Source organism: Protopterus annectens, chromosome 8.part1, assembly GCF_019279795.1.
Source record: "Protopterus annectens isolate FY-2018-M chromosome 8.part1, PAN1.0, whole genome shotgun sequence".
NCBI lineage: Eukaryota > Metazoa > Chordata > Ceratodontiformes > Protopteridae > Protopterus > Protopterus annectens.
Genome location: NC_056742.1, coordinates 484,002,183 through 484,028,716, shown reverse-complemented (window position 1 = coordinate 484,028,716; position 26,534 = coordinate 484,002,183). Strand labels below are relative to the sequence as shown.

At 45.1% G+C, this 26,534-nt stretch overlaps 1 protein-coding gene across 1 annotated transcript in view; it reads right to left on the bottom strand.

Moving 5' to 3' along the window:
* Positions 1–26,534, bottom strand: part of CHD9 (chromodomain helicase DNA binding protein 9) — a 2,842,495-nt gene that overhangs the window by 1,698,766 nt on the left and 1,117,195 nt on the right. Inside the window, exon 9 of the mRNA XM_044082017.1 lies at positions 18,548–18,634. Within this exon, the coding sequence (XP_043937952.1) occupies positions 18,548–18,634 (87 nt within the window). The remainder of the gene's footprint in view (positions 1–18,547; positions 18,635–26,534) is intronic.

Genomic DNA, 26,534 nt, shown 5'->3' with positions numbered 1-26,534 from the left:
TCCATATTTTGAGGATTCTACACTGCCATTTTTTCCAGTCCTGGCACCAGTGCATCTATCAGGATTGGGCACTTTTTTATCCTGGATCTTGTGCACCCAGCTATCTTTTTTATTTTTGATTTACTTCTGTCCATAATATATGCTATATAAATACAGTCTATATATCGGTGTCTCCTTGGCAAGATTTTGTGAAAAACAGTGTCCACCTTGCGAAGGTACTCACCAAGACTTAAGGATGAATTCAATTCAGCACTACAACTCTGCTTTGCTTACTGACTTTTCATCTCTCCATCAGGACCCCTGGTCATTTTGGGTCACTGGTGATAGTTCAGGTGGTTTTGGGTTAAATTACAGTAAGGGTCAGATATGGGTGTAGACTTAGTACTATGAATGTCTAACTGTTTGTGGTGTCTTTCTTGAGTGTCTTGTGCAAGTAGTAGGGTTATAGAAAGTGTTTTTCTAAGTTAAGTGCAGGGTTAGAATACATTAATAGCCCCTCTCACCCCACATTACTAATGCTTGCTTGTTTATAAATCGAGTAAATAAAGATTCATTTTTCCTTTGTTTTGTGGGTCAGGAAAAATAGCAGGAAGCTGGACAGACTCTATACAACTAAATGTAGAGACACTTTTAGGCATAAAAGGAAGCCTGGTTCTGAGACTTGTACTGTTCTTGAGGAGGATAAAAAAGGCTGACTAAATGTAAAGGCCAGTAACTCCAACAAATATCCAGCAAAAGAAGAATTGGTTACAGTCTCAAACAAGAGACTGAGTTAACCTTCTCCAAAGCAAAATTCAAGTCATAAGAAGGGGTCACTTTTTTCTTGGTGGTCTGATATGAAAAAACACTCCTTTAAAAATTGTTTGATTTAAGAGAAAAGGGAGGCACCCAGTGGTAAACATGCTGTAATGGCCAGAACTGAGCAATTCACACAGAAAGGGAAAAGAGAGAGAGAGTGTGTGTAAAGTATATGCAGACGTGTCTATATCATATTATCACACGATGAAAAGAGCAAATGCTCTTTCATCGAACAGATATCGAAATGACAAAAAAGTGAACACACAGAACAGCAAATTTTTTCCCCAGGGAAAAAATTCACTGCTCCGCAAAAAAAAAAAAAAAAGTGAAAAAAAATCGATATTCTGTGACTTTCTGCTTTCGACATGATAGGGTCGATGAAAGAGCGTTCACTCTTTTCTTTGGGCGATAATATGACATAGACCCGCATTTTAAATGGTAAAATGAAGACAAAAATATTAGATTGGGCAGATCTAAAATAGGCCTCCAAGTTAATTCTTTCCTGGCAACTAGGAAAAGTCTTGAATAAAAACCTTTTCCCTATTACGCTGGTAGGACTGCAATGATTTAGGTGTGAGAAAGATTTTTTTTTTGGTGTGGTGCGGGTGGGGTGCAGGAATTTTTGATGTAATGCAAGGGGAAAGCCCCACTGGAGTATGTATCAGTGCTTTACTATCCATCACAGCCAACAGTCTGTGGTCATTATTCATCATGCAGGACAGCGTACAGAAAGGTTTCCTGACATTTCAGAGTAAGAATGGGGTGGAATGGGGAGGAAGTGAGACACCTTTAAAAGGCGGCATCAAGTCTGCAGCAGCCATCAAGCCCAGAAGGTGCAGCACAGTGCAAGTCTCTTGCATCTGCTCCTTCTGCTGTGCTTACATCTAGTTAGACAAGGCCATGACACTGCAAGCCCTTCACCACTGACAGGAACAACTGACTGTGGAGAGTGGCCAGATTCATGCCTGGAAAGGTCATCAGAAGAGGATGTTGTGCAATTATCTGCGACTCCCAATGACTGCAAGGATAAAAGCACTTACTGCAGGGTGATAGATATACATGGATTTCCTGGACAGGGTCATAAAAGCCACTGATCCACATATAAAATATGGACATCCTTCTCCTGCAAGACAAGCATCCTGCCAAAGGAAGCCTAAACTGCAACACTTTATACTGAAAGTGATGCCCACTCAAGAGTAAAACATAGGAATCTGCCGTTTGCACCCCATACAATGACATGTCAAAAAGGAACTCTGTGTTCAGCAACTCCACCCAGTTTGCCCTGTCAGAGCAATATCATGAACCTCTGTGGGGTGACCATTTGGAAATGGACGAACCATTTGTGCTTTTTGAAGTTGATGAAGTCCAGCAGGAAAGTTGTCCATCCATACCTGTCAAGACCAGGAAAGACTGGAATAACTGCCCCTCCTCTAAAACCTGTATAGTCCCTACAAGCTTCTTTCAGAAGAGGCTGAATAAAGAGCACTAGACTGATCTACAAACATAGTTTTTTTTTTTTTTGGGGGGGGGGTTGACAGATGAGTTCTAAGATCTGGTCAAAAGTAGCTCCTTTCTAGAATCTAACTGTCCATTGTGTATTTCTCTAAGCTGAAATGATCACAAAAAGCTGCCCTCCAAAAAAAGCAGCTCAAAGCCATGACTGCTGCAGCATAGCCAACAGGGTTATTCTCCATGACGTCAGCTTGCAAAGGAGGGTGAATGGTGTGTGATGTTTCAGCCTTTCCTTGGATAAGGAGTTGGTCTCTTCCTCTTTTAAGGCTATTGTAGAAGAGGTGAACGAACATAAAGGCCTTCTCCACAATGGCAAAGGCCAGTTTTCCTCAAGGTAGATTACCTGGTCCTAGGTGACCTAACCAAGGAAAACTTCCATTCAGAAACAGTTAACCTAACCTACAGTTCCTGAGATCCTTCCTAACAGAGTAGTGTGTTTCAGCCATGCCATCCTATGCAAGCATACAACTGAGCCAAAGAATTTGCACAATCAAACTTAGAAGGAACTACATGAAAGCCCAGCTGTTTAGCCTTATAAATAGTTTCCTGGAGATCTTTTTTGAAACCACACTCAGGAAGGCCCCAAACCTTTTCCAGTGCACAGTTTATGAACTGGGAAGGTACTGTTGGCAGATAAACTGCATATCTGAGGGCCCTCAACAATACACTTTCTTACCACACCTGTCCAAAGATTTGGAATGCTCAACAGGTAGCTATGTAGCAATGTGGTGTGGTATCGGAGACATACACTAGACCAAAAACATACCAGTTCAACTCAGGGTACTTGGGAAAGGGCTTTTGTTGTTCAGAGAGGATCCACATTCTTGGGTGCAAAACTGGCAGAAAGCCTTAAGGCTCCCTGAACAGCATCAATAATGATGGTCTTTAAGTCAGGACTGATACAAGGGCTCGTCAAGCTTCTTCCCAAGATATGCCACCAGGCTCTTTTGAGGAGATGGGAAGGGGGGTCATGACCAGTACAAGCCATTTCTCACAAACCTGAGAGCTCCTACATAGGAGAGATCAGGAGGAAAGGGGGAACAAAAGGAGAGGTGGGCTCATTATCCTTCTTTATCTCTCAGTTTTTGAATCTTCTAACTTCTCTGAAGTTTAAGTGGAAGACAGCTCTGTGGTACTCAGAGCCAGAAAGTGTTAGCTCACATGGTCTTAAGCAACAGCAAGTGGGCACTAGTTGCAAATTAGCAGTCAGGTGGCTGGGAACTTGTGCCCAACAGCACACCAAACAAAGATGACATGCAGGGAGAGGTACCTTCGATGGGCATGGTAAAAACTTCAAACGTTTCCTTAATGTTCTACTCTTGAATCTATGACCGCAGCTCCCACCAGAAATAAGGCCCTAAACCATGATGGGCATGAGGGGAAGAATAATGTGAGGCGAACGTCTGGCCCACATTCCCCCCAAGCCCTTGGCTGGATGAGAAGGGGCAGGCCTCAGCATCAGGCTGGTTTGTACCAACCACCAATTAAATTAACTGGGGGCTGAAAGATACGGGAACCACAGCAAGCAGACATCTTGAACAGCACTAGTAAAAAGAAGTTATGTCTTACCATAACGTTCCATCTGTGTTGTCGATCTTCACTAATACTTGACTGGAGATTTGGTTCGAAGCCTCGGAATAGACTTGGCTGTTTATTTCAACTCACACCTTCCAAACTCTTGAACTAGCCTTTTACCCATAATGCTCCTCTCAAAATTACCTCAGAACAAGTTTGCCTAAATTAGTGGCAGACGAATACCAAATAGGACGAAGAGACCAAATATGTGTCCCTAATTTGAAGCCAGTCCGGGGAGAATTCGATCCACTAAGTCTCAGGCTGGGGGACAAAGGGAGGGGATGTCAAGTTTAGTGAAGATCAAAAACACAGATGGAACGTTATGGCAAGATGTAACTTCTTTATCGGATATTGTCAATCTTTACGTAATCCTTGACTGTGGGACAGAGTCCCCAACTACCTAAATCTTGGGAGATCTCACAAAAGAACATCACTGAGCACCATTGAACTATGTCCCCTAGAGACCTGATCCAGTTTATAATGAGTGATAAAGGTATGAGAAGCCCAAGAGACTGCTGCGCAAATGTCATCTAAAGAGGCTCTGGCAAGAATAACTGCAGGAGTTGCCTCTGCTCTAGTTGAATAGGCCTTCACTGGGCATGAAAGATGGAGCACTTTCGACTGATAAATAAACATAATACAGTCTCTAAGCCATTTCGCCAAATTTGAAACTGGATTACTTAAAGAAAGAGAAGAAAAAGCAACAAACAATTTATCAGATTTTCTGAAACATTTTGTTCTGTGAAGATAAAGTACAGTTGTGTACACTTATCATAAATGTAGATATTCGAGTGTATTCACTGTTGCAGTCAGCACACTAGGGTTATCTGCCTGCAGGTAGCCCTCAGCCGGCCCGAATACCAGAGACTTAATATTTCTGTGTCGGATGCTGTCGCTCCAGGACTGATGTCAGGTCGTCAGGGGTATAAAAACAGGCAGCCGACACCATTACATCAGTTTTTCTTGCCCCAAATGTCAGGAGCCCCCCAAATAGGGAGCTAAGTTATGGTGGGGAAAACACCACCAGTAAAAAGTAAATACCAATACCCCCAAAGGGGTGAGTAATAGCCACAGAGAGGGGAGAGAGAGAGAAAAAAAAACGGGGGGCTGGAGGGAGGGAAACCAGGACTGCAACAGTGAATACACTCTAACATCTACATTTATGGTAAGTGTACACAACTGTACTATGTTCTTCATGTTTCAATGTTGCAGTCATCACACTTGGGTAGATTCCCAAAGCTGAAGGGTGGAGGCAGTCAAGAAGAATTAGGGCTGGCTAGTATGCCTTATAGGACAGCTGTAGCAAAACCTGCTCTGGATTTGGAAAAGATAGGCAGGTGGTAATGCTTGGTGAAGGTGTGTACAGAACTGCAGGTAGCAACTTCCAGGATGTTCCTGGTAGGGACTCCCCTGAGAAATGCTGTAGAGGTAGATGTTGCCCTCATGGAATGTGTTCTGTCACCCTGAGGGGTTGGTTTCCCATGGTGCTTGCAGCAGAAATTGATGCAGTGTGCTATCCATTTGGAAATAGTTTGTTTTGAAATGCCCTTGCCCTCTGCCCCTGTTGCAAAGCTGACTAGTAAATGGTCAGACTTTCTGAAGGGCTTAGTCCTATCCAGGTAGAATCTGAGCTGTCTGTGCACATCCAAGGAGTGCAGGATCCTTTCCCCTTTATTTTGAGGATTAGGGTAGAAGGTTGGCAAATGGATGGATTGGTTGAGAGCCACACTGGACACCATTTTAGGCATAAAGTAAGTGTTAGCCCTGAGGGAAACCCTGTCAGCATGGAAAATAATGAAGGGCTCCACAGCCATCAGTGCTTGTAGCTCAGACACTCTTCTAGCTGAAGTGATGGATAGAAGCAAGGCTGTTTTCCAAGAGAGGAATTCTAACTCTGCTGACGCAACAGGTTCAAAGGGGGAAGCGTAAGCTTTTCCAGTACAAAGTTAAGGTCCCAGGCAGGGATGGGTGCTCTCCTTGGTGGCCTTAAATTGTTTGCCCCTCTCAGGAACTGTTTGATAAGAGGGTGCAAGTAGAGAAATGGCTTAGTGTTGTAATAAGCAGAAATGGCTGAGCATTTATCTTAATGGAGAAGGACAGGCCTTGGTGGAGTAGATCTGCTAAGTAATCCAGGATTAGAGGCAGTGAAGGGCAGTGTTGTGTCCTCTCCTTTAGATTGAATCCATGAGCAGAACCTTTTCCACTTATCAGCATAGGATTTTCTTGTACTGGGTCTTCTGGCTTCAAGAATGACGTCCAACACCTACTTGCTTAGGGTTGCTGGGGAAGAATTCAAGGAATAAGCCAGGCTGCAAGATATATGGTTTGCAGTTGTGGGTGCAAAATCTGTCCCTCCGGCTGAGAGAGAAGGGTTGGTTTCTGGCGAAGGTGCCAGGGTGGCACCGATGTCAGGCTGCACAGGAGTGGGTACCAGTGCTGACCTGGCCAATCCAGGGCAATCAGTTTTCCTCCTAGGGGCACAAGCAATTGGGCAGGGCTGGGAAGTGGAGTAAATAAGTCACTGTGAACTTTTTCCATAAGAAGGAGGCTTACCACTCCATTGCTTAGACTGTAGTCTGGGTGGTCTGTTTCCCCTGGGTCTGGTTTGAGAAGGGCTGGAAAGGACCAGCGTTTGGAAGGGCAATGCCTACTGAATCTAGGGGGTTGCACTTGCAAGAAATCCTTGACAGTCTGCGCAAACTTAGCTTTTTCTTTCATCTTTTTAAGAACCTCTTCTGCTTTGGTGCCAAACAAACAGTCCTTATTCAAAGGAGCATCTAGTAACTTTGATTTGACATGGTCTGGCAAGGTCTTCTCCTTCAGCCAAGCATGTCTTCTCAGTACAGAGCCAGTGACTGCTGCCCGACAAGATGCTTCGAGGGCGTCAAAGCCACACAGCAAAGTATGCTTGCTGACATGGCTTGCAGAGTTCATTTTTTGCTGTTATTGTTGTCTTTTTCGGCTTTTCCCAGTTAGGGGTCGCCACAGCGGAACTCAGGTCCGCTAATGATTGGCAGTAGATTTTTACATGCCGAGTTGCCAGCTCTGACGCACAACTTTCAACGAAGGTATGCCCATTCACGCAGGTCTCCACACAGAAGATGCTCTAGCTGAGAATCGAATAGGACGTCTTACTGTGAGGCGACAACGCTACTGCAGCACCACTGCCGCAGTATGGCTTGCAGAATTCATAAGCTCCTGCAATTCTTTATTCTCTACACAGTCTGAAAAGTTTGACACTTTTTGTTTAGTAAGTTCCATAATATGTTGCTGGTACTTCAGCATGTGAAACTGACAATTCAATGCTCTAATAGCAAGAGTTGCAGAGGTATATACCTTCTTACCCCATCTGTCCACAGCTCTGGAATCCCTGTCCGAAGGGGTGGGATTCTTGGCTGTAGTAGCCTTGATACCTTTAGGTCCCTGGGAAATGATCTCTGGGTCAGCAGTAGGATTCTTGAAAAGAAATTTGTGAAAATCGGGTACTCTGTAGTACCTGTCTGGTTTCCTAAGGGCAGGAGGTAAAGTGTCAGGGGTAAGACTGGATTCCATAAAAACATCATCCACAACATCCAGGACAGGGGGTATTGCTAAAGGTCTGTGCTGAGGCAACTCTAGAAATTCTCTGTGTCTCTTTTTGGACTGAGGATAGCCTTGGCATTCCCAGTGGAAATGTTCTCTTAAGGTATGTAAGGTTTCACCAAAAGAAAAATCCTCTGGAGGGGAGGCAGAAGGAATGGATTCCTCTACATCTGAATCCTCATAAGCAGATAAGGGCATATCTTCATAATCAGAAATCGCAGAGTCATCGAACTTCTGGTCTGTAGAAGCTAAAGGGGACTGAACTCTGTCTCGTTGCAGGGGAAGGCTGACTTCCCCATATCAACATAATAAGGTCTTCAGCCATTCTAAGCATTTGTTTTTGTGGCATGGGGGCAGGTGCATGCGCTTTGGTCATCGGTTTTCTAAATGTAGTGCATACTCTGGGCCCAAGAAACTCAGTAGTTTTGGTTAAAGTCGTCGGTTCGAGTCGAACATTGGTTGAGCGAAGAACTGCCTCAGAAGCCGGTGCCTGCTCAGCGGCAACGGACCCATCCAAGGTAGAGACATCCGTTGGTTCCATAGTCGAAGAAGAGTCTCGTGGAATACTGGACTCTGAATTGGTCTCGGTAGAGGCCAGCGAATACACTGAAGCGGGTATCAGGGGCTGGGAAGGCACCTCACTGAGTACCAGCGGACTGGGGACTAGCTTAACAGAAGCGTCATCATCCGTTTTGGACCTATGCGGTCTGTCTCTGTCTTTATCCTTATGTTTTTTCATAATATCGGTAGTCAGATGGCTTACCAAAGCCATTTCAAAACATGGAGACAGAGAGCGAAAGAATTTAGCGACAAAGCAAGCCCAATGACGAATGGTTTGGGAGTTAAGGCACAAAACCGACAGCGAGGGACGTCGTGGTCTAGGCCTAAACAGGTGATGCAGTAAGAATGAAAATCTCTGTGAGGTGCTTCCTTTCCCTAGGCAAGACAATTGTTAACTTTTTCTGACATTGGTTAGAGCAAGAAAAAAGGATCCCCAACGGGGTACTTAGCTTTAGAAGACTTCAGGATTATTCAATTCAAACGAAAATTCAGGTAGCGGCCAACCGGCACTTGCGAACTGCTTCTGCATCGGGCTCCTCGGCAAGAAAGACTGATGTAATGGCATCGGCTGCCTGTTTTTATACCCCTGACGTCAGTCCTGGAGCGACAGCATCCAACGCAAAAATACTAAGCCTCTGGTATTCGGGCTGTCTGAGGGCTATCTGCAGGCAGACAACCCTAGTGTGATGACTGCAGCAGTGAAACACGAAGATTATCATAGCTGTCTGTGAATGTCTAATAAATGAAGGGAGTACTCCCCTTTATTGGAAAAATTAGGGAAAAAAGACCAGTAGCTGAAGTGTCTGACTGACATTAGATTCTGAAACTACTTTTGGTAAAAAGGAGGGATTAGTCCTAAGGGAGACCCTGTCTTTGTGAACTATAATGTAGGGTGGTTTGCAGGACACGGCCTGAAGTTCAGATACTCTTCTGGCAGATGTGACAGCCACTAAAAATAAAGTTTTCCAAGACAGAAACTTTGTCACAAGTAGCTGATGGTTCAAAAGGAGACAAAGTAAGGGACTGAAGAACTAGTGTTAGATCCCATAGAGGAATGGAATCTTTAAAAGGAGGTCTTAACATTAGGGCTCCCTTTAAAAAGACTTTACAAAGTTTGTGTGACATAAGGGATGACCCATTAAACCCCATATGGAAGTCTGAGATTGCCACTAGATGGACTTTAATTGTTGAGGTAGAAGAACCAGATTGATATAAGTTAGCTAAAAAATCCAACCCTTTATAAACAGGGGTCATACAAGGATCAAGTTTGTTCATAAGGACCCAACTTGCAAATTTTCCCCATTTACTTTGATATGGTTTCCTAGTTGAAGGTTTGTGATGGGCCACAATGATTTGACAGACAGGAGAGGAAAGGGAAGGATGCCTGGCAATCATGGGAATTGGAGAAGCCACGCAGTGAGCTTCAGATAACGGAGGTTCTGATGAACAATGCCCTCCGGATGAGAGAGCAGTTCTGGAGCTGGATCCAGTATCCATGGTTTCCGAAGATGATGAGGCCAAAGGAATGGAAGCAACACTTGTCGAGGCCAGAAGGGGGCAATGAGGATTACTGAATTCTCCGACCTCTTGGCTTTCTTTTGGAACTGGGATATCAAAGGAGTCAGGGGAAAGGCATAGAGAAGTCTGGGGGGGGGGGGGTCAATCCTGGAGAACATCGTCTCTGGGTAACTCCCCCGGAGGGGGGATTAGGGCAAAGTAACTGTTGCACTACTTGTTCAGAGGGGATGCAAAAAGACTGCAGCAAGGTTGACCCTAGTGACGAAAAATCTCTTTCGCCACCAGAGGATTCAGAGACCACTCATGAGGCATGAGAATGGTTATGCTCAGCTTGTCCGCTATCACAATGGAGCTCCCCGGAATGTGCATTGCTGTGAGAAAGCAGTTGGAAGAAATCACCCGATGCCAAACTCTGAAGGATTCTCAACACAATGGGTAAGATTTGGTTCCCCCTTGCTTGTTGATATATCAAACAACCAACATATCGTCCATTTGAATTGCCACTGTTCCTAGGAGGAGAACATCCCGGAATGCTTGCAACGCTAACAGCACTGCCCTCATCTCTAGAGCATTGATGTGCAAGTTGGCCTCCAGTTGGGACCATGTGCCTTGGACTGTCCTTCCCAGATAATGCCCCCCACCCCATCCTATCTAGGAAGCATATGTGGTCACTATGGCCTGGGGTTGCAGAAGAATGAACGGTCGACCCGAAAGAATCTTGTTGGAATGGGGCCACCACAAAAGATCCTGTTTGCAGCGATTGGTAATCACGATTAAGACACTGGTTGATGTATCAGAGATCAATGAGAGGAAAGTAACCAGTGTAAGATTCGCACATGATATCTTGCTAAGGTAACAAGAGTGACTGAGGCTACCATCGAGCCTAATGCTCTGACTAATCTGGCTGGAACCCTTCTACTTTGGATAATTTGGCTGACCTGAGACCTGATCCTTTGTAGTCTTTCTAGTGGAAGTGAAGCATTTCCTCTAACAGTGTCCAACCGGGCCCTGATGAAATCTAATTGTTGAGAAGGCAGTAAATTTGACTTTTCATAATTTATTACAATGCCTAGACATGCAGTGTGTAATCTTCTATCTGACACCTGGTGGTAGCGGTGAGGAGCCAGTCATCGAGGTATGGAAAAACTCCATCCTTGCTGTCTTGAGATGAGCTGCAACCACTGCCATGCATTTGGTGAACACCCTGGGGGTTGAGGTGAGTCCAAAGGGCAGTGCTCTGAATTGGAAATGACCGTCTTTCAGCCAGAAGCGCAGGAACCTCCTGGAGCATTTGTCCATTTTTATGTGGTAATGTGTGTCCTGGAGGTCTATAGAGCACATCCAATTGTCTTTTTCCAAGAATTTAATTAATCGACTGTACCAAGACCATCCAGAATTTGGTCTGATGAACTGCCTTGTTGAACTTGCTGAGATCCAAGATGGGTATCCAGTCCCTTGTTTTTTTTTTTTTTTTTTTTTTTGGGAGGGGGGGGGGGCACTAAAAAGAACCTCAAGTAAAACCTGGATCCTATTTGGTCTGGTGGGACTCTGGATGACTCTTCTGTCGAGTGTTTTTTGGATTTCTATGACTGCTGTTTCCTTGTGACTGGGTGGAACATCCATGAGTCTTTTTTGGGGTTTTGGATGTACAGATAGTGGGATTTTGTAACCTCTAGATATTATTCCCTGCACCCATTTGTCCAGAGTTATAAGTTACCAGGTGGGCTGGTGCGTGGATAGTCGTCCCCTCGACTGCCTCCAGAGGAGGGTAATCAGGCCTTCCTTCATGGGTGCTGATAGGAAGCACCAGAAAAAGAATCTCTGGACCCCTGGTTCTGCGGGCCACTTCTGCCTCTGGAGGGGCGTCTTCCATTACTTTCCCTCCTCTGCCCCAGGCAAAGTCTTTGCCATGTGAATCCTGGAAAGGCCTTTGGGATTTTTTAAACCAGTCTCCCACTTCTCTGGTTCCTAGAGTAAGGCCTGAGGATTGGAGAAATGCACGCCTACGGCAGAGGGAGTCTTTCCATCTTTTTCACATCTGACGATTGTCTAACTTTGGGGCCAAAAAGGGATGATCCATCAAAATGGAACATTGATCAAAGATGCTTTAAATGGCTCCACAAAATCACATAAGTGCATCCAGGAATGCCTTCTAATGGCTATGCCTGAACCCGTCGCTCTGTTCGTCCCTTCAAATGTGTGGGCATTCAGCCTCATGAACAAGTCACTGCTGTAATACTTTTTTATTTGAATTTATCAAGATACAGCTTTGATGAATTTCAATCTCAGCCCACAAAAAGTACAGTTGTGCACACTTACCACAAATGTAGATGTTCGAGTGTATTCACTGTTGCAGTCATCACATTTGGGTTATCCCTGCCAAGGTAGCCCTCGGCCTGCCCGAATACCAGCGACTTAGTATTTCTGTGTCGGTTGCTGTCGCTTAAGGACTGACGTCAGGTCATCAGTGGTATAAAGTAAGGCAGCAGATGCCATTATATCAGTTTTTCTTGCCCTAACTTGTCAGGAGCCCCCAATGTAGGAGGCCAGGTTCTGGTGGAAGAACCCCACCAGTGGAAAATAAATACCAATATGTCCCTTGTAAGGAAAGAAGAACAGCAAGGAAGAATGGTAATAAAAGGAGAAAGAGAATAAAGAGGGATGGATGGAGAGAAACCAGGACTGCAACAGTGAATACACTTGAACATCTACATTTATGGTAAGTGTACACAACTAAACTATGTTCTTCATGTTTCACTGTTGCAGTCATCACATTTGGGTAGATTCCCAAAGCTGAGGAAATGGGTGAAGACATTCAAGGAAACTAGGGACTGGCTAGGATGCCCCGTAAGACTGCAGAGGCAAACCCTGCCCTGAATTTGGTGAAGAGAGGCAGGTGGTAATGCTTGGTAAAAGTGTGAACAGATGTCCAGGTGGCAGCCTCCAGGATGTCCCTGGTGTGGACTCCTCTGAGGAAAGCTGCTGAGGTGGAGGCTGCTCTGGTGGAGTGCATCCTGACCCCCTTGGGGGGAGGCTTTCCATGCTGTTTGTAGCAGAAATGGATGCAGTGTGTTATCCATTTGGAAATGGTTTACTTGGAGATGGCTTTGCCTCCTGCCCCTGTAGCAAAGCTAACCAGCAATTGATCAGAATTTCTGAAGGATTTAGTCATGTCCAGATAGAATCTGAGCTGTCTGTGCATATCTAGAGAGTGAAGAATCCTTTCACCCTTGTTCTGGGGATTAGGAAAGAAGGTGGGCAAATGAATGGATTGGCTGAGAGCCACACTGGACATCTCCTTGGGCATGAAGGATGGGTTAAGTTCTGAGGGATACCCTGTCTGCATGGAAGATGACGAAGGGCTCCACAGCCATGAGTGCTTGCAGCTCAGAGACTCTTCTGACTGAAGTGATGGCCAGAAGGAATGCTGTCTTCCAGGAGAAAAATTTTAACTCTGCAGAAGAAGCTGGTTCGAAAGGAGGCAGGGTGAGCTTTTCCAAGACAAAGTTAATGTCCCAAGCTGGTGTTGGTGCCCTTCTGGAGGCCCTGAGGTTGCTACCCCCCAATGAGGAACTGTTTGATTGAAGGGTGTGAGAAAAGGGGCTGCTCAGTGGGAAAATGAGCAGAAATAGCAGAGGCATGAATTTTTATAGGAGAGAAAGAGATGCCACTGTGTAGTATGTCAGCTAAGTAATCCAGGATGAGAGGGATGGAGGGCTGTGCCATATTGGTTCCGTTAGCCTGGATCCAGGTGCAGAACCTTTTCCATTTATCTGCATAAGACGTTCTGGTGCTAGGACGTCTGGCCTCATGGATAACATCCAGAACCTGTTTACTGAGGATGGCAGACTGGTTTGGGAATATGCCAAGCTGCCAAACAATGTCTGCAATTGGGGATACATGAATTTCCCTTCTCTCTGGGTCAGGAGGTTTGGAATCTGAGGAAGATGCCATGGAGGCAGCAGGGAGAGGCTGCGTAGCAAGGGGTAGAACTGTTGTTGGGGCCAGTCTGGAGCTAAAAGAATGGTCCTTGGTTTTTCTTCCCTTATTTTGAGCAGTATCCTGGGGATGAGAGGTAGGGGAGGAAAGGCATAGACCGATAGATTGGCCCAGGGGAAGGACACGGCCTCCACTTTCCAAGCCATGCAGTGATGCTCCCTGGTGCAAAATTTGCTGAGCTGACGGCTGGTGTGGGAGGCAAAGAGGTCGACCTTCGGGGTTCCCCATTTTTGAGTTATTAGGGTGAAGGTACGTCTGTTGAGTTGCCACTTGTGTGGATCCAGAAGATTTCTGCTTAATTGGTCTGCCAGAGGGTTGAGAGAGCCTGGTAGGTATTATGCTAACAGGTGTAGTTGCATGGAAGAGGCTGTGAGCCAAAGGGTCATGGCCAGCCTTCATAGAGGGTAGGAGTGAGTCCCACCCTGCTTGTTGATGTCCCACATCACAATGGTGTTGTCTGTTTTGATCAGGAGAACCCCTGGAGAGAGAAGGGGTTTGAAAGCTATCAAGGTGTGCTGCACAGCCATCATCTCTTTTAGACATACTTGTAGAGAGATTTGCTGTGGGCTCCATTGGCCCTGTATGCACCTGCTGTCCAGGTGTGCACCCCATGCGTAGTCTGAAGCATCTGGTGTGAGGGTCTGGGCAGCGGGAGATGGGGAGAAGGGCAGTCACTTTTTGTGGGGGCATGCTGTTGCCCACCAAAGAAAATCCTTTCTGAGGCAAGGAATTATAGGTAGAATACTTTCCAGGTCTTGAGAGTGTTGACGCCAAAGGCTCTTTAGGTACCACTGAAGTTTCCTCATATGCAGTCTGGCATACGTAATGAGTAGTATGCAAGATGCCACGAACCCCAAAGCTTGCAGGATCTTACTTGCAGACAGCTGGGGCCTGATGGCTAGTTGAAAGAAGTAGGCTGTCAGGAAAATTTGGTGTAAGGTATGCCATCTGGGATGCTGTGTCCAGACTTGCTCCTAGGAAGCTTATCCTTTTGGTGGGCACCTGTTTGGATTTCTTTTCGTTGATCGTGTACCCTAGGGAGGCTAATACGGTCTTTAAAAAGGCAAGATGCTTGAGCAGCTTTTCCTGGCTGTCTGCCTGAATAATGCAGTCATCTAAGTATGGGTAAATTTGGATATTTCTTTGTCTGCAAAAAGCAATGGCTGGAGCCAGACATTTTGTGAAAACTCTGAAAGCAGTAGACAAGCCAAAGGGAAGCTCACAGAACTGAAAGTGTTGAGATCCTGCCCTGAAGCGAAGATATTTCCTGCATAACTCCCTGACAGGAATGTGGAGGTAGGCCTCTTTTAGATTTAGGGTGGCTAGCCAAGCGTCCTTGTTGAGCATGGGTAGAAGGAGGGTGAGCATTTTGAACTTTGGGATCACCAGGAAGGTGTTTAGAATGGACAGATCGAGGATGGGGTGCCAGGTGCCCTCTTTTCTGGACACCAGAAAAAGTCTGGAGTAGAAGCCTTGGCCTATCTGTTCTGCAGGAACGTGCTCTACTGCCCTCACAGAGAGCAGGGAAAGGATTTGCTTTTGAGCCTCTGCCCACTGATTTGGTGGTAGACTTGGGAACCCTTTGGGGTTGGAAGTGTGTGGAAGGAAAATTTGTATCCCTGAGACACAATGTTCAGAACCCATTGGTCCTTGGTAATGGTGGCCCAGGTGCTTGAGTGAAAGGAGTGTTTTCCTCCCAGGGGTATGTGCAGGTGGGGCAGAGGGGGGGAGGTGGAAGTGGTGAGTCACTGCAAGTTCTTTCCATAAGGGGGTAGCTTAGAACTCCCTGGTTTTGAAGTGGAGGTAGTCCACTGCTTTGATCTCTGCATTCCCTGGGGCTGCTGTCTGGGGGGCTCTGTTTCTTCGTGGCCTAGGCTTGGCTGGTTTACTCAGAGCAGGAAAGGACCAGTGCTTGGAGGGACAATGCCTGTTGAACCTAGGGGGTTGGACCTGTAAGAAATTCTTAACTGTTTGCATAGATTTTGCTTTTTCTTCCATCTTTTTTAAGACCTCTTCTGCCTTAGTGCCAAATAAGTTATCTTTGTGCAAGGGGGGCATCCAACAATTTCGATCTGACATAGTCTGGTAGGGGTTGTTCCTTAAGCCATGCATGTCTTCTAATGACAGAACCAGTGCCAGCTGCCCTGCAAGAAGCTTCTAGGGAGTCAAAACTACAGTGCAAAGTGTGTTTTGTTACTTGACCTGCAGAATGCATTAGGTCTTATAAATCTTTAGATTCTGCCCAAGCAGGAAAGGAAGACATCTTTTATTTTAGGAGTTCCAAGGTATGTTGCTGAAATTTCAGCATATGGAACTGACAGTTTAGTGCCCTGATAGCAAGAATAACTTTTTTACCCCATCTGTCCAATGCTCGGGAATCTTTGTGTGAGGGGATGGGATTTTTAGCAGAGGTTGCTTTAATCCCTTTTGACCCTTGAGAAATGACCTCAGGGTCAGCAGTAGGATTTTTAAAAAGATATTTGTGAGAGTCAGGAACTCTATAGTACCTGTTTGGTTTTCTGTGAGCAGGCGGTAGGGTATCAGGAGTCAAGCCGGATTCATGGAAAACATCCTCCACAACATCAAGGACTGGGGGGATGGCCAAGGGTCTGTGTTGCGGAAAATCTAGGATTTCCCGGAGTCTCTTTTTAGACTGAGGGTAGTCCTGACTCTCCCATTGGAAATGCTCACCTAAAGTATGCAGGGTTTCCCAAAGGAAAAATCCTCTGTGGGAGAGGTTGAAGGAATGGAGTCCTCTACATCAGAATCCTCATAAGTGGAGAGGGGTTGCATGTCTTCATAGTCAGATGCATCAGATTCATCTGACACTTGTTCAGATAAAACTACAGGAGACAGCTCTCTTTTCCTTTTGGAGGGGATAGCTTGGCTTCTCCTGATCAGCATGATAAGGTCTCCTGCCATTTTAAGCATTTGAGACTGAGGCAAGGTAGAAGGCACCTGAGAATAGGTCATCGGTTTCTTGGGTGTGGTTCGAATCCTAGGCCTAAGAAACTCGGTTGTTTATGAAAGAATGGTAGTCGTGAAAGATGATGTCGGTTTGTGTCGAGATTCGGTACTGCGAAGGACTTCCTCAGAAGCCGGTGCCTGCTCAGCAGCTCCAGACCCATCCAAAGTAGAGACGACCTTGGGATCCTTAGTTGAAGAAGAGTTTTGTGGCATACTGGACTCCGAAAGGGTCTCGGTAGTGGCCTGAGAATCACCTGAAGTGGGTATGAGGGACAGCGAAAGCACCTCACCGAGTACCAGAGGACTGACTAGCTTAACAGAAGTGTCGTCAGTAGGTTTGGACCTGTGCGGCCTGTCTCTGTCTTTATCTTTATGTTTTTTTTCGGAAGATCTGCAGTCAGATGGCTTACTGAAGCCATACTGGAATTTGAGGGCTGTAAACGAAAATATCTGGCTACAATAAGGGCCCAATGACGGATAGTTCTGGCGTTGAACAAAGCACAGAAGCAACAATGGGGAACATCGTGGTCTGGGCCTAAACATGTGACGCAGTAAGAGTGGAAGTCTCGGTGTGGTATTTGCTTTCCACAGGCGAGACAATCAACTTTTTCTGACATCGGTTAGTGCAAGAAAAAAGGATCCCCAACAGGGTACTTAGCATTAGAAGACTTCAACTTCAATTCGGTAGACGAAAACTCAGGTAGCAGCCGACCAGCACTCGTGCGAACCGCTTCTGCTTCGGGCTCCACGGCAAGAAAGTCTGATGTAATGGCACTGGCCGTCTTACTTTATACTACTAACGACCTGGCGTCAGTCCTCAAGCGACAGCAACAGACACAGAAATACTAAGTCTCTGGTATTCGAGCCGGCGGAGGGCTACCCTGGCAGGGATAACCCAAATATGACTGCAGCAGTGAAACACGAAGAACATCAAAAGTACACAGGATCTTACAATGAAGCAAAGACGGTTACTGTTGAATACGTTCAAAAAGGGAATGTAAGACAGTTCAGTAACACACAGAGTTGAGTAAAACAGATTACAGCACCAGTATGTAACATTACAAATTTAGAAATAAACGTCATACACAAAAACAAAGGAATGTGTTTTTAAAGTTGGCGAATTTGACAGGAAATAGAAACATAGAGGTCGAGTGCTGCATAGTGAGATGGACGAGGATAGAGTAGGTGATGAAAAAGTTAAGCAATAACCTAGTGATGGCTGAACACTATGTGAGAGTATTATACAAACAGGTAAATGAAGGTGTTGAGCCCTAATTGATGGCAGAGCATGTAGAACGGATTAAAAGGTAGGCTTGCAATGTCTAGTGCAATGGATAAACCAAACACTAAGGAGGTGAAAAGAAAGCATTTGTGCAACGAACCTCAAGTACTACCTGTAGTCTTGATATGAAGATCTGCATCATTCAAATGTAGACTGACCCAAAATGTGTCTGGTAAAAGAAGCAAGAGTCTCAAATCTTGTTTCATTCAAAAACTTGTTCGATTTCCAGGATAATTCAAGGAAAGCTTTTCCAAATGCCATACCTCCCTGAGATTAGGGAACAGCCTGCAGCTCCATAGCAGAGTACTTTAACAGCCTCATCAAGAATTGACCACATCAGCTCCACCTGTTCTAAGAGGGGCGGGAGTCATTTCTATGAAGGAACAAAAGGGTTTCCCTAAGGAAATGCTTACTTTTCCCTTCTGCCTGCTGTTATAGTCTGAGCAGTTGCTCTGAAGTACAAGTGAAAGAAAAAAAAGCAGATTTCCTCCCAGTATAAATGCTGAAGGGGATCAGGGAGGGATAAGTGATGGGGAAAGGGATATCAAAAGCATAATCAGTAAATAATCATAATAATAATAATCATCAATAATCATAATCTGAACACAGGACCATCACAGGTGTAAGACTGCTGTCCTGTAAGCGGTAAGCATGTGGTACAGGTAGTGGTAGACTAGTGGAATGCAACGTGTAAATTCATTTTGAGCAAAAGAGTGGTTTAATTCTACGATTAATTTTAGTCTAAATCCTTACCTCCCCAGTATCTTTGTCTTCACAGTATGATACTTCCAGTACACGGTCAACCTCAATGTAGTCTGGATTGAAGAGCTCTTCTTCCATCTAAAAATAATGTTTAGAAATCAAGACCATGAACAATACATACAGATATCTATTAATGCACTAGAAACATTCACAGGTATTTTCAAGTCCTGCAAATCAGTCTCTTCTGGGCTATGACAGTATTGAAAAGAATAAGCTTTGGCATATTTGCTTGGAAATTCCAAAAAAATACATAAGACTAAGGAAATGCAGGGAAGGAGTACAACACCATCCTCATCTATAGTACAAATGATATGCCCAGAAGCAGATGTTAAGAAATGCATTCTCTCTTACTTAAACAAGCCAATTTTTCTTGTACTTAGAGTTTTGTCTGAATGCTTCTCTATAGCTACAGTTCAGGAACTTGTATTGATAAAGTACCCCCAGGGTTCCCATTCCCATGGGATATGGGCTGTCAATAGGAAGGTGCTCAATTTGATGGCCCAATGTTACACTAGTAGCAATTTCCAGTACAAGGTACGAGCAGTTACTACACTGCTTGTTCAGCTGTAATACAAACACTTATCACTCTAAACTCTCAAGGGTGGGCCAGTTGCAAAATGGCTTCAAAATGCTGCAATGTTAAGTAAGACAACCCTCGCCTTTAAACAGGTGATGTGCAACTACAACGTGAAGCTATTCCATTTACTCTGAAAGATGACTTCCCCAAAGTTAACTCCTTTCACTCCCAGTGAAGTATGCATCCTTAGGGACTGGATTAGAACAAGCATGTCAAAGAAAAAGGTCAACTCCAGGTTTGGTGGAGCATATCCACAAGTCCAGGGAGCCACAACACACACCTGACACAATCAACATATCAAAAAGGGAATGACAACTCTGAAGCAAGTGGCAATGAAATGCTTAGTGAAGTGCATCTACACTGGCATGGGTCAAGGTAACAGTTAAAAGTGTTGCTGCCATCAAACACAACAGCTGCAAATAGTTATGTTCCACTATTCCACTAAAGAGGCCACACTTATTAAGCCTTTCTTCTCAGGAAGGAAGGAATAACAATGAAGGATGTCTGGGATCACTGACATAGAAAATCTGCAGCACTGCCAGCAAAAATGACTCTTCTAGTTGATAGCAACTCTCAACCTTAAAATCTACAGTCACGGCAAAACATCTCAAGGCCAACCACAAAGACTCAAGGGTGAGAGCCACCATCAACCTATGAACATGGAGGTCTTCTACTACAACATCTCTAACACCACAATCAGTAATCTGGTGAAGACTGAAGGAAGAGAAAAGGCCTAAGGGAAGAAAAGGTTAATTCTCCCTTGAAGTAATTTATCTAAGATTAAGCTACTTTAAAATAAACAAATTATTATTTTTTAAATGATAAATTCTGCCCCCAAACTGCCACGTGGGCCCTGATTCTATATTCCTACCCCTTAAAGTTCCCCCAATGCAGCACTAATGTGGGGGAAGGTACAGTTGTGTAGACTTACCATAAATGTAGATGTTGAGTGTATTCACGGTTGCAGTCATCACCTGTGGGTTATCCCTGCTGTGGTAGCCCTCGACCGGCCCGAATACTAGAGTCAGTGTTCTTTTTTTTGCGTAGGCTGCAGTCGCCAGTAGTCTGACGTCAGGTAGTCAAGTGCTATAAAGCAAGGCAGCCAACATCATTACATCAGCTTTTCTTGCCCTAACCCATCAGAAGCACAAGGAAATAAGGAAAAGTGGTCCTGGTGGCTAAAAGCCACAATGGAAAGCTTATGCCCCCCTAGGGGAAGATGCTGTATGGGGGAGGGAGGGAAAAGTATAGCTGTGTACACTTACCATAAATGTAGATGTTCGAGTGTATTCACTATTGCAGTCATTACAATTGGGTTATCCTGCTAGCAGGCTACCCTCAGTCGGCCTGAATTCCAAAGTCTAGGTCCGGCGTCGGTTGTTGTTGCCTTTTCCCTGACGTCAGTGCGCCACGGGTATAAAACATGCAGCCGATGCCATTTTCTTCAGTTTTTCTTGCCCCAGATGTCAGGTGCCCCCAAAAGGGTAGGCTAAAATTGTCAATAAAACATGCATGCACCAAAGTATATATTTTGCCTTCATCTACAAGCAAATACACCACATAGGTTGTATAGAATAGAGAAGTACAAATAAGTTGCAGGAAAGAAATGGGGGATGGCGGGTGGGTAACCTGGACTGCAACAGTGAATACACTCAAACATCTAAATTATGGTAAGTGTACACAGCTGTACTATGTTCTTCGTGTTTCACTGTTGCAGTCATTACAATTGGGTTGAATCCCAAAGCTAAGGTTGGGAGGCTGGAAGTAAATAGCATTAGGGGCTGCTATTAGGCCCGGCAGAACTGCAGTGGCAAAGCCTGCCCTGGATTTAGAGTAGAGTGGTAAGTGATGGTGCTTTGTGAAGGTGTGCACTGAACTCCAAGTAGCAGCCTCTAAAATGTTTTTGTTTGGTACTCCCCTGAGGAAGGCTGCTGAAGTGGCTGCTACTCTGGTTGAATGTGGCCTAATGATCTTAAGTACTGGCTTGCCATGTTGAGAATAGCAGAAACGAATGCAGTGGCCTATCCACTTTGAAACAGTCTGCTTTGAGATAGCCTTTCCTTGTGACCCTGCAGCATATGCCACTAGTAATTGCTCTGTCTTTCTGAAAGCTTTGGTTCTGTTCAAATAGAAGCGTAGCTGTCTGTGTATGTCCAAATAATGCAGAATTCTCTCCCCCTTATTCTGTGGGTTTGGATAAAAGGTAGGCAAGTGAATAGTTTGGTTAAGGGCCACACTGGACACTACCTTAGGCATAAATGTCGGGTTTGTCCACAGAGAAACCCTGTCTGGATAAAAAATGATAAAAGGTTCCACAGCCATGAGTGCCTGTAGCTCTGAGACTCGTCTTGCAGAAGATATTGCTAGGAGCAGAGCTGTTTTCCAAAATAAAAACTTTACATCAGCTGCAGCGGCTGGCTCGAAAGGAGGCAGGGTGAGTTTTTCCAAGACATAATTGAGGTCCCATGCAGTTATTGGTGATGATCTTGGAGGCCTTAATTTTTTGGCCCCTCTGAGGTACTGCTTTAACAAAGGATGAGAAAAGATTGGTGGTTCTGTATTGTAATGAGCCGAAATGGCAGAGGCATGAATTTTTATAGATGAAAAATATAGGCCTTTGTCCAGTATCGCAGTCAAGTATTGCAAAATTTGAGGAAGGTTTGGTACAGCTGTGTCAATTCCTTGTGCCTGGTTCCAAGCAGAGAATCTCTTCCATTTTCCAGCATAGGATTTTCTAGTACTAGGCCTCCTGGCCTCCAAAATGACATCTACCACTGCTTTAGTGAGAGGTGTGTTTTGTTTGACTACATTATCCGCCATGCTGCCAGATTCAAGGTCTTGAGTTCGCTGTGCAGGATCTGATTGTTCTGCTGGGACAGTAGATGAGGTACTTGAGGTAAGGTCCAGGCTGGGCATTGAGACAAGTTCCTTAAGATTGGAAACCAGTACTGGTGTGGCCAGTCTGGGGCAATCAGTATCATTTTTGGCTTCTCCTGTCTGACCTTTAGGAGTACCTTGGGAAGGAGAGGCAGAGGAGGAAAGGCATATACTGTTAAGATTTTCCAGCTGAAAGATGGGGCATCCACTTTCCATGCTTGTCAGTGATAAGTCCTTGTGCAGAATCTCTTTAGTTGGCAGCTGTGAGGTGAGGCAAATAGATCAATGTCCGGGCATCCCCATTTCCTTGTTATCATGCTGAAGACTTGTGGATCCAATTTCCACTCGTGGGGATCCATGAGGTTTCTGCTTAGTTCGTCTGTCAGAGTACTTATCTTTCCTGGCAGGAATTGTGCCTGCAGATGTACTTGGTAAGTCAATGCTGTGTCCCACAGAGTCATGGCTAGTCTGCAAAGGGGGTAGGAATGAGTGCCTCCCTGCTTGTTTATGTACCACGTGACCGTGGTATTGTCTGTCTTTATCAGTAGTTGTCCCGGATGAAGTAGGTCCTTGAAGGCTGTCAGGGCATTTTGAACAGCTAGCATCTCTTTTTGATTGATATGTAGATGCATTTGGTTTGTGGACCATGTGCCTTGAATACATCTTCCTGCCATGTGGGCTCCCCAGGCATAATCCGATGCATCCGTTGTTAATGTCTGTGTGGCTGGGGGTAGAGTGAATGACTGTCCCTTATTCTGGTGACAGGCCTTCGCCCACCATCGAAACTCCTGTTGCAGGCAGGGAATGAGAGTAACTATTGTTTCCAGGCTGTGGCAATGTTGAGTCCAAACACTTTTTAGGTACCACTGAAGTTTCCTCATATAAAGTCTTGCATATGGAATTAGTAGAATGCAGGATGCCATGAAGCCCAAAGCCTGCAGAATGTTTCTTGCAGATAACTGGGCCTTTGTTGCCAACAGTTTGAAATAGGTAGTCAGTTGTCTTTGTTTGTCTGGCGTGAGATAAGCCATCTGGGCAGTTGTATTTAAGCTTGCACCCAGAAATATCTCTTGAGAGGGTACTAGTTTTGATTTCTGTTTGTTGACTGTGTACCCTAGGCATGATAGTAATCTCTTTACGAACGCCAGATGCTGTAGTAGAATGTCCTAGTTCTCTGCTTGAATGAGGCAGTCGTCCAAGTAAGGATATATTTGTATTCCTCTTTGTCTGCAGTATGCAATTACTGGTGCCAGGCACTTTGTGAAGACCACTGGCGCAGTAGATTAAAGGGCAGTGCAGAGAATTGGTAGTGCATTGAGTCAGCTTTGAATCTGAGGTATCTTCTGCATGTTTGTCTGATTGGGACATGCAGGTATGCCTCTTTTAGATCTAAAGTCACAAGCCAAGCCTTCTTGCCCAACATGGGCAGAAGCTGCTGTAGAGTCAACATTTTGAATTTTGGAATATCCAGATATGTGTTTAGAATAGATAGGTCCAGTATTGGTCTCCAGGCTTTGTCCTTTCTGGGTACCAAGAACAGTCTTGAATAGAATCCTTGTCCCTGCTCTTGCTCTGGTACTTGTTGAATGGCCCTCATGTCCATGAGGGATGAAACTTGTTTTTGTGCCTCTGCCCATTGATTGTGTGGCAGGTCTGGCATACTGTTTGGCTTTGGCAGGGTGTGAAAGTGGAACCTATAGCCTTGTGATACTATATTTAAAACCCATTTGTCCTGGGTGATCATGTGCCAATTTTGTGAAAAAAGTGCTAGTTTTCCCCCCAAAGGGGCTGCCAAAAGATAAGTGCTTGGTGCTGGAAGGGGAAAGTCATTGAGACTGTTTCCTGTATGGCTGTGATTTTTCCTCTCTGCTCTTGGAGGTAGAAGCACCCCATTGTTTAGGCCTGTATGCGCCTTTGGGCTGTGATCTGCCTCTGGGGCTTCTGTATTTGCCTCTTTGTGGCCTATCGGACACTGGAAAGGACCAATTCTTTGTAGGCCAGTTCCTGTTAAATCTGGGAGGCTGTACCTGTAAGAAATCTTCCACTGTTTGCATAGATTTAGCTTTGTCCTCCATTTTCTTCAACACCTCTTCAGCTTTAACACCAAAGTATCATGCTGTAATGGAGCATCTAATAGTTTTGCTTTAACATGATCAGGCAGATTCTGTTCTTTTAACCAAGCATGCCTCCTAATGACAGAACCTGTAACAACGGCCCTGCAGGAGGCCTCTAGAGAATCAAAACCACATTGCACAGTATGCTTTCCAACTTGTTCAGCTGCATGCAATAAATCCTGCATTTCTTTGTTGTCTGCACATTCTGAATTTGTTGACATTTTCTGTTTAAGCAATGACATAAGATATTGCTGATATTTAAGCATATGAAATTGGCAATTTAAGGCTCTTACAGCCAAGGTAGCAGAAGTATAAATCTTTTTACTGCATCTGTCTAGGGCCCTAGAATCCCTATCAGAGGGGATAGGGTATTTTGTAGAAGAAGCCTTGACCCCTTTGGGACCCTGAGAGATGGTTTCTGGGTCAGCAGCAGCATTTTTATAAAGAAATGTATGTGAATCAGGAACCCTATAGTATCTGTCTGGCTTAACAGGAGCTGGTGGTAAAGAGTCTGGAGATAGACTGGACTCTGAAAATGCATCATCTACAATGTCTAAAACAGGCGGGATAGCAAGGGGCCTGTGCTGAGGTAATAAAAGGAAGTCTCTGAGCCTCTTCTTGGATTCTGAGTAATCCTGGCTCTCCCAGTGGAAATGCTCCCTCATAGTATGCAGCGTCTCCCCAAAATAATAATCCTTGGGAGGAGAGGCTGAAGGGATAGATTCTTCAGCATCAGAATCCTCATAGGGAGGAAGAGAATAATCCAGTTCAGAGGAGGAATCTGAGGAAATGGAAACCTGGTCTGAAGATTCGTATTCTAACTCTTGCTTAGGCCTCTTATCAGGAGGGGGATGGGAACCTCTGATCAAAGTAATTAGGTCTTCGGCCATTTTAAGCATCTATTTTTTAGGCATGGAGGCCTGTCCAGGAGAATGCTGTGCTTGTTTGTCTTTAGAATTGCTTTAGTCTTCGCCTTTGAAGCTGAAGTAGGTTTCACATACAACTGTGTAGGCCTGATAAAACCCTCAGAAGCCGATGCCTGCTCAGCGGCTCCAGACCCATCTGAGGGAATAGTCTCCGAGTGTCCAATACCTTGAGTTTCCAGCGGCCTTGTCGGCTCCACGTGGGAGTCAGAAGCGGCCTGTGGCTCTGAGGTAGCTGGCGTCAGGGGCTGCGAAAGCACCTCACTGAGAACTGGCGAAACGGCGACAGGCCTAGCAGAAGCCTCGTCATCGGTTTTGGATCTTGGATGCCTGTCCTTTTCTTTTTCTTTGCGCTTTTTATAAACTCTGGTAGTCGGCTGATCCGACGGCATTATATAATTAAATCTTCTGCCAAAGTAATGGAATGCAAAATCGTACCGACGCTTAATGCGTTGGTTAAATCTAGCACAAAACCGACAACTAGCAACGTTATGGTCAGGCCCTAGGCAAGGAATACAGTAAGAATGAAAATCCTTATGAGGTATTTGCTTCCCACAAGAAATACAATTATTAACTTTTTCTGACATCGGTCTGGAGAAAGAAAAAAGTTTCCCCAACGGGGTACTTGGCTTTAATGAAGACTTTGGATCTGAAATTCGAATTTGAAAAACTCAGGAGTCAGCCAACCGGCACTTGCGAACTGCTTTTGCTTCGGGCACCGCGCAGCAAGAAAGACTGAAGAAAATGGCGTCGGCTGCATCTTTTATACCCCTGGCACACTGACGTCAGGGAAGAGGCAACAGCAACCGACGCCGGACCTAGACTTTGGAATTCAGGCCGACTGAGGGTAGCCTGCCAGCAGGATAACCCAATTGTAATGACTGCAACAGTGAAACACGAAGAACATCCAGGACTGCAACAGTGAATACACTCGAGCATCTACATTTATGTTAAGTGTACACAACTGCACTATGTTCTTTGTGTTTCACTGTTGCAGTCATCACCTGTGGGAGGATTCCCAAAGCTGAGGAGAGGGGTGGAAGGATAGGTTAGAGTCCTAGGCATGGGTCAACAGGCCCTGCAGAACTGCAGAGGAAAACCCTGCCCTAGACGTAGAAAAAAGAGGTAGGTGGGTAAAGCTTTGTAAAGGTATGGACAGAGGTCCAGGTGGCGGCTTCCAAGATGTCCCTGGTGGGGACTCCTCTGAGGAAGGCTGTGGAAGAGGAGGCTGCCCTAATGCAATGGGTATGGACAGACTTGGGACAGGGGTCCCATGTAGTCTGTAGCAGAAATGGATACAGTGTGATATCCATTTGGAAATAGTTTGTTTGGAAATGGGTTTCCCCTCTGCCCCAGAGGCAAAGCTGACAAGTAGTTGGTCTGTTTTTCTGAATGGTTTAGTACAGTCCAGATAGTATCTGAGCTGTCTGTGCATGCTAGCGAGTGTAGAATTCTTTCCCCCTCGTTTTGATGGGTGGGAAAGAAGG